The sequence below is a fragment of the Gekko japonicus genome, unplaced genomic scaffold, assembly GCF_001447785.1.
Source record: "Gekko japonicus isolate JY-2015 unplaced genomic scaffold, Gekko_japonicus_V1.1 scaffold336, whole genome shotgun sequence".
Taxonomy (NCBI): domain Eukaryota; kingdom Metazoa; phylum Chordata; class Lepidosauria; order Squamata; family Gekkonidae; genus Gekko; species Gekko japonicus.
Window position 1 is genome coordinate 1227494 of NW_015172014.1, and position 8477 is coordinate 1235970.

The window sequence follows — 8477 nt, forward strand, 5'->3', positions numbered from 1 at the left end:
TCAGAAGTTGGTGTCGATGTCCCACACATCCCCGCTGAGGGCATTGGCCGCCCCCTGGAGCGTCCAGGTGACCAGGGCCAGCTGACGGCGGAAGAGGACTTCGTCAAAACGCTCCGGTGCCTCTCGTAAACGGTTGATGTGCTCCAGCAGGGCTGCCATGGTGTGGGGGCCGTGGCCATGCAAAATGTGCCGGAATGGGGTTTCCGTGACTGCCACGTACTGGGAGAGGAAGTAGAACTCCACCTGGGGCAAAGAATGAGCAGAAACAGAGACCCATGAACCATAACTCTTCACAGGCTTCTGAGGGAGGGTCCGTGAGTCAAAACGTGGCACCTATGTCTGTGCAGGGAGAAAGCTCACACACAGGGAGAAGGCTGTTCTTTTTTATTCCAGATTTATTCATCCAGAATATCTAACATTCTGCATTTGCAATCCATGCCCTGGATTCCAGTATCAAGGCTGCATTTGAAAGTGCAAAATGCAAATTCCTTTTTGCCACTATTGAATTGCCCTGTTTAAGGGTAGTGGGGAGGCACTTGCTCTGTGCTAAATGTCTGGAAGCAGGTACCCTGTCGCCACCAACACCTTTCCTGGCCCCTACTAAGAGTTCTCCAGAAGTGGAGAGGGCCAGTTGAAGCCTTTGTCCAGCAAAATTGGCCACGGGGGATTTCATTGGCTTTGCAAATTTCTACCATCCTTGTTTTGGCTGCAGCCGTCACCACAGCGCCGGGGCCTTCACAGTGTGAACAGAGGTCAGCTGCGGCAGCCATCGTGTGCCTGGTCCCACGCCTCCCAACGGTGGCTGTTTTGTGGCCGCACCCACCCCACGGTCAGAATTCCACACGTGCCCGCAAAAGGCTGGGGACCCCCGCTATATAGAGAAATGCAAACACGTGGCTGATAATCCACCCACCTCCCCCACACGGTCATCTATGCCTCACCCGCATAATTCGGACATTGTACATGCGCAAGAGCCTCTCGTTATGTTCCTCGGAGCTGTAGATTTCCTTGCGCAGTTTCTCAGCCGCCCGCACATAATCGCCTCGGGCCGAGTACATCCATTGCAGGGTCAGACCACGGCTCTGGATAGGGGGGGAGAAGGTAACATGGAGAAAGTCCAGCATTCCAGGGCAATCCCCCGGCACCTCCAGGTAGACACAGATCACGGAATAGGTGATGTGGAGCAACTCAGCCTGAGACCCTGGAAAGAGCTGCTGCCGGTCCGAGTCGGCAATCCTGATTCTGATGGACCAAGGCTCTGATTCAGCATAAGGCAGCTGCCTGTGTTCGTGTGATAGGGCCTGAAGGATCCGGCATAGTTTTGGGGATGGGAGCGGAGGAGGGGGCATCTCAGCATGTTCACACACACACACACCCAACAGGAAAAGGGCAGCTTGTGTAGACAGGTTTAAAAGTATGTGTGCCAGACAGTGGCTCTTAGCTTTAGAATCACAGAATCATAGAGTTGGAAGGGACCTCCAGGGTCACCCAGTCCAACCCCCTGCACAAGGCAGGAAATTCACAAATGCCTCCCCCTCCACACTCGCAGTGACCCCTGCTCCATGGCCAGAAGATGGCAAAAAACCCTCCAGGATTGCTTCCTGACCCCAAAGTGGCGATCAGCATTTCCCTGGGCGTGTAAGAAAGGGCCACGAGAACTAAGCACTGAGGCAACCCTTCCTGCCCTCCCTCTCATGGTCGGCCTGAGTTCACAGAATCAGCATCGCTGTCAGATGGCCCTCTAGCCTCTGCTTGAAAACCTCCCAAGAAGGAGAGCCCCCCACCTCCCGAGGAAGCCTGTTCCACTGAGGCACCGCTTCAACTGCCAGGAAGTTCTTTCTAATGTTTAGCTGAAAACCCTTCTGACTTAATTTCAACCCGTTGGTTCTGGTCCGACCTTCTGTTGCAACAGAAAACAACTCCATACCATCCTCTATACGACAACCCTTCAAGTGCTTGAAGAGGTATCACCTCTCAGTTGTCTCCTCTCCAGGCTAAACATCCCCAGCTCCTTCAGCCTTTCCTCACAGGACTTGGACTCCAGACCCCTCATCCCCCGAAAATCTTTTTGGTCTCTGAGTTGCTCCTGGATTCGAATCTAGATGAACTTGGAGGTTCTCTTCAGCCGTCGCAGCTCAGAGCCCCTGAAAGCTCCTGCCCCCCAAAATCTTGTTGGGCCTCTAGCGGGGCATTGCTGGATTCAAATCCAGGTGTTCTCCCACAGACCAGCAGGGCTGCCCTCTGAAAGGAGCTCCCAAGTTCATGGGCAGGAGCCCTTCACAGGTGGGCTACCAGGGCATAAACAAGAGGGGAGAGGTGTGGTCCTCCGTGCCTGGCTTGTGGGACTCCTGGGGAGAACGGGATCTCGACGGCTGTGGAAACCGGATGCGGGACCAGACCGGGCTCTGGCCTAGATGTCAACGGAGGGGGAGCCTTCAGGGCCGCAGCTGCACAGCTAGGTGGCACTGCAGTATTACAAGGAGGGACGTCCAAGAGCTGGGTGCCACCTGGCGGAAGGCGCTGGGAGTACGCGGAGCTGGGCAACGCTGCAGGCCCCCCCATTTGGTGCGATCAAAACCAGACACTCCCCCCCCACCACTGCTGAAGACTGAGCCCATAACGTTGCCCAGCTGCTAGTACAGCAGGTATTTGGGTCCATTAACCTGAACGGCTGCCGGTGGGTGGTAGTGAGACCCTCAGAAGATGTGGCAGTGGTCGTGGTGGTGGGGAATGCCAGTTGGGGAAGATCAGTGACTTTCCCTTGGCCCACTTCCTGTGTTTCTCGCATGCTTTTGGACTCAGGAAGGAGTCCATAAAGAGACCGTGTGGAGATGCCCTTGTCGAGTCTGTGAATTCACCACCGGTCGCTTCCCCTTGGACAGGCCCCCACCAGTACTTCCCGTGGCCCCCACCCAGTTTTTCAGCAGGGCCCTTCTAAGACCCGGCTCGTTACTGGCTGTCCTCAATCAAACAGAAGGGGGGGGGTTTGGGGGGGTCAAGAGCAAGGCTCCCTCTAAGCTGTGGAGCCTTGTGAGCAAAAATTCTGCTTTGTGAGCTCCTGGCATTAAAGTGGTGAGCCAGCGCTTTGGCTGCTGCATGAATTTGGTTTGCTCTGGAGCCCTCCTTCCTGAGCTGAGACAAAAATGTGTGAGCCGGAGGCTAAAAAACTGAGCTGGCTCACACTAACTCAGCTTAGAGGGAACATTGGTCAAGAGGATGGGTAAGCCCCTGGGCTTTTCTTCATTAACGTGTGATTCCATTTCCCCTTCAGTTGTTCCTTCTTCCCAGGAAAAGGGAGGTATTCTATTTGGCTCCACCTCCCATGGCACCCATTCTAGGTTAGCACTCACCACCTGCAGGCTCGAAAAGGTCAGGGACCCCTCGGGTAGGCCGTTTCCCTAGGAGTGTCACGGCTGCCCTGATGGGGCTGCATGGGTCAAAGCCTTAATCGGGGATCTGTCTTCTAAGAGGAGCTCTCTCCCCCTCCTCTCCTCTCCTCTAGCAGATTTCGCCACGCCTTCCCCTCCCCCCAAGTAGACCTCAGCTCCGAACCTTCAGCAGTGCCGTGTATTCGTTGAAGCGGGTGACGTGCTGCAAGAGGACATCTCCGTAGCATCCGTAGTCGAGGGGCAGGAGGTGGTCGTGGGTCAGCTTCATCAACAGGTGGCCCACAACCTCAGCCATGGTTTTGACCACAGCGGGGAGGCGTCCGTGGAGCGCGCGGTTGAGGTTGTCGTACGTGTCGGCCATGGTGTTCAGAAAGGGGTAGGGGCGGGACTCCTGCGAGCAAAGAGAGCCAGTTTGGCATAGTGGTTAAGTGCGCAGACTCTAATCTGGGAGAACCGGGTGATTCCCCACTCCTCCACTCACAGCTGCTGGAAGACCTTGGGCAAGCCATAGTTCTGACAAGAGCTGTGCTCTCAAGAGCAGTCCTCAAAAGAGCTCTCTCAGCCCCGCCTACCTCACAGGGTTACTGTTGTGGGGAGGGGGAGGGGAAGAAGATTGTGAACCATTCTGAGACTTCTTTGGGTAGTGAAGGGCGGGGTATAAATCCAATCTCCTCCTCCTCCTCCTCCTCCTCCTCCTCCTCCTCCTCCTCTTCTTCTTCTACTCCGTCTTCTACTCCGTCTTCTTCTCCGTCTTCTTCTCCGTCTTCTTCTTCTGACCAGACAGAGGTGGAGGGAGAGGAGTGAAGCTCTGGGGAGGCTAAGACAGGTTGCCCCCTCGTGTCATCTTGGGCATGTGTCCTAGGCCAGAGAGCCACAGCTGTGGAGCCAGGGAAGTCCCTGACATGCCCTTGCTTATTCCTGGCGCTGTCTGGGGTTGCGTGCCCATCTCCGTTGCCCTCCTCTTTATTCTGGCTCCAGATGCGCCACCACTGAAAAGAGTTCACGTTTCCTTGTCTTTTGGAAAAGGGGAAAGAGAAGAGCTGAAGCCTGAATCACTGAGTTCAGGCTAAATTTTGGCTTTAACTGTGTGCAGGAGCGGAGTTCACTGCAGGGGGAGGCTCTTTTCCCCGCATGGAAAACCTGTGGCAGGCAGGGCCAGATCAGGGTACCCACGCTGCCTCCTCCTCCTCCCGCCAATGGGATGTGGGCAGCAGCCATGGCTTAGACCCCAAACGTCTTTTCAGACTCCAAAAGTACTTCTTTCTCAACCTGCTTTATGCATGGGATAGAGCTGGTAGAGAAAGAAGTCCTTTTCTCCCTTTCTCACCATACAAGAACTCCTTGTGGGCACTCCATGAAATTGCTGAGCGGTCGGGTTAGAACGGATAAAAGGAAGTACTTCTTCACCCAAAGAGTGATTAACACATGGAATTCACTGCCACAGGAAGTGGTGGCGGCTACAAGCATGGACGGCTTCAAAAGGGAATTAGATAAGCATATGGAGCAGAGGTCCATTCGTGGCTATTAGCCACAAGGTATAGATAAGAAGTCTCAGGCTGGGGCAAGGGATGCTCTGTATTCTTGGTGCTTGGGGGGGGGGACGACAGTGGGAGGGCTTCTAGTGTCCCGGCCCCACTGCTGGACCTCCTGATGGCACCTGGTATTTTTTGGCCACTGTGGGACACAGAGTGGTGGACTGGATGGGCTCCTGGCCTGATCCAACATTGGCTTCTCTTATGCTCCCATGCTCTTAAGATGCCCCTGGACTCCAATCTAGCTTCCAAAGTCCCAACACTCAAGCCCTGTTTTTCTTCCAGGAAGAAAACAAAGCTGGAAAGGGGTAGGAGGGGGAGAACTCACCTCTGCAAAGGAGAATTCCACCGCAGGGACCCCCCCAAATGCGGTGAAGGCGAAGGCACTGCTGTCCATGGGAAGAGGACGGATTCTGGGGCAAAGAAAGTCGAAAAAGTCTTTTCAGAGGGAGACAGGGAAATACTACACAGGGCGGGGGGGGTTTCCCTCTTGCTGGTGGCAGTTGGCTCTGGGTAGTGAAGGGTGCACTTTGCATATGATCAGGGGCACTCTTCCCTTTAGCATTATGGCAGCATTCCGAGTTCTAGCCCCAACATCGACCGTGGGGTCAACCCAGACTCAGATAAAGGAGAGGTGGGTGGTTGGCCATCGAAGGAGAAGGGGGTGAGGCCCTGGCTTCTTACACCTCGCTCTGCCACTGCTGGCCGTGTTCCGTCACCTGGTCAAAGATACTTTGGTCGCTGCGGTTTGGACTGTCCACCTGCAGAAGAGAGGGTGGGAGGCGTGGGAGGCAAGGGAACAGCTGTTCTGCTCAAACCAACCTCTGCCCCGGAAGCCAAAGCATCTAAAGCCTGGAGCCTTTACCGCCCCTCGCAGGTCTGCCCAAGTCGTAGCAGCAATGTCCAGCCCTTCCGCCTCTGTCCAGAGAACCAAGGAGGCCTGTTCCGGCTGCCCCGCCCGCCTCAGCTCCCGCCTCCTCTGCCCGTTTTGGAATCGCTGCCCTGTGCCCCTCCGACGGGCACCCTCCCCAGCGCCAGGAAGCTGGGTGGAGGAGGGCGTGGCCTTCTCACCTGTCTGATGATGCTCTCGATGAGGCCGATCAAAGCAGGGCTGGTCTTGGCAAAGAACTTGTCGTCTCCTGCAACGGAGGTCCAGGGGAGCCTTTGAGTCCTCCTTCCTGACCCCTTCACTTCTGAGCTAGGGTTGCCAGTCTCCAGGTGGTGGCTGGAGATCTCCCAGGATTACAACTAGTCTCCAGCTGCTGGAGAACGTGGACTCTAGGGCAGGGGTGTCAAACTCATTTGCTATGAGGGCCGGATCTGACACAAATGAGACCTTGTCGGGCCCTTGGGCCGTGTGTATGTCATAAAACGTAGTGCCCGGTAGCCAAGATAGAAACTTTATAAAAGGACACAAATACAAAGATTTTTTTTTACTTAGAATAAAAACATGCTTAAAACATGATCCCTCTTGCACTATTCTGGCTCTGGTCACACGGGCAGGAAACTGCGGGGGGGAAGCGTGGCTGTTTGCCCCGGGGCAAACTAATGCGCGGTTAAGCGATCAGACCTCCTGTGGAGGTACCGTGGGTAGGGAGAGGTGCCAATCACAGGACACGCCTGCGCGTAATGAAGAAGCGCGCGGTGCGGCAAACTGGTTTTCTTTTTTTGTGTACATGACGAATGCGCATGCTCCGTTGGGTGCGTGTGCGCATCCACGGAGACTTGGGGGGGGGGAACCCTTCTTCGCAAGGGGACATGGGCGGGCGCCGGATGCCACCGGAAACTAGTACCTCCAAGGTACTAGTTTTTTGCTGCGTGTTTTCGGCAGGAAGCCTTGGTTGTGCCATGGAAGCGCTACGCTTCCCAGATGTGCCGGTGAGTTCGCGCCCGGAAAATCCGCCTGTCTTCCGTCTCTCTTGCGTGGCTAATGTTCCGTGTGACCGCAGCCTCTGTTTATTTAGCAGTCTCTGATAACTGACTGTGCTGCTGCAATCCTGAGTACACCGTTCAGGTGTGTCTCTGTCAGCTGCCAAGTCCAATGTTCCCTCTAATCTGTGGAGTCTTGTGAGCAAAAATTCTGCTTTGTGAGCTACTGGCATTAAAGCTGCGAGCGAGCGATTTGGCTCCTGCACAAACTAGTTTGCTCTTCTGGAGCCGTCCTTCCTGAGCTGAGACAAAAACTTGTGAGCTGGAGGCTAGAAAACTGTGAGCTAGCTCACACTAACTCTGCTTAGAGGGAACACTGCTGCCAACCTACTTTTGATTTATCGACATTCCCCACAGAAATCTCACGCTCAGAGTTCTGAGTCTAGGACCCAGGGGGAAAACATGGCTGAGCGATTGAGAGAGTCTGGCGAAGGAAGCTGTGATGCAGCAGCAGCAGAACTGGAAGCAGGAGAGGGCCAGTTCCAGAGCGGGCCTGACGGAAGCTCCGCCCCCCAAATCTCCATGAATTTCACAATGCAGAGCTGGCGACCCTCCTGTCTCCTCCCACCCTCTCCTTTCCCCCCCTGCCTGTTCCCTTCCCACAACAACTTCCAGCTATGCAACCTTTTTTCTGTAAGCCGCCTTGAGCCTGCCTTGGCGGGGAGGGCGGGATAAAAATAAAAGGAAATAAATAAACAAACAAACAAATAAATAGTTGGTCTATTCTTTTGGGTCTCCCCACCCACCCCAAGCGCTTGTTAAAGGATAACAAATGGGTGGCGGGAGGGAGGGCATGAGACGCCCCCCCCCTAACCCTTTCGCATTTCTCCGCAATCAGCCTCTTTTGGACCGGCATCAAAACATCAGGGCAGCCTGCGGGATGCATTCATTTCCGATAATAAAGCAGCTGATGAGGGTCAGATAAGTACGACGATTATTTCAAATCCCTCCGTTCCATCCGCGCCGTCAAGCAGTTCCCCACTCATGGGGACCCCGAAGGGTTTTCAAGGCAAGTGCGTAGCGAGTGACCCTGGGCTTCCTTGGTGGTCTCCCATCCAAGGACGAGGGGTCATTTCCTGCGGGAGCGCACAGGAGCGGAACTCCGGCAGTAAGGATCCCAGGGGACAGGCACACGCAACAAGCCCCGCCCCCTGCTCCCAGCAGCCCTCAGTTGGAGCAAGAAGCAGCCAGGTAAGTTGCAGAGCCCCCCAGCCCGCCTTCAGGTACAAGTTCTCCCTCCTCTGTGAGGACAGATCTGTGCATTCCCCCCCAGTCAGTCCAAAACAGCAGTCCAGTGGAGCCTAAGCGGTGGGTGTTGCCTTCTGACACACTTCCGGTGATGTCAGGGGTGTGTGGCATATGCAAATGAGTTATGCTAATAAGTTATGCTAATGAGCTCCTGCGCCTCTTTCTTTTTCTAGGAAATGACCCCTGCCAAGGACTACACAGGGCCAGCTGTGCTTACTTTCTAAGATCTGGAGAGACTGGGCTACCCTGGTCTATCCAGGTCAGGAGGACCCCAAACCTATTGGGTGGGAGAAATTGCCCTCCATGTTTTCAGCTCTTCCAGAAATGCTCGTCTCGAACACGGAATAATTGTGTATTATCTCAAAATCAGACCTCCCCC

The 8477-nt window shown here is 54.9% G+C and overlaps 1 protein-coding gene across 1 annotated transcript in view; it reads right to left on the bottom strand.

Moving 5' to 3' along the window:
- TFR2 (transferrin receptor 2) overlaps positions 1-8477 on the bottom strand; it is a 22778-nt gene continuing 14301 nt past the window's right edge. Inside the window, exons 13-18 of the mRNA XM_015420318.1 lie at positions 5993-6060; positions 5606-5682; positions 5250-5334; positions 3553-3780; positions 942-1082; positions 1-243 (exon numbers count right to left, since the gene is read on the bottom strand). Coding sequence (XP_015275804.1) covers positions 1-243; positions 942-1082; positions 3553-3780; positions 5250-5334; positions 5606-5682; positions 5993-6060 — 842 coding nt within the window. The remainder of the gene's footprint in view (positions 244-941; positions 1083-3552; positions 3781-5249; positions 5335-5605; positions 5683-5992; positions 6061-8477) is intronic.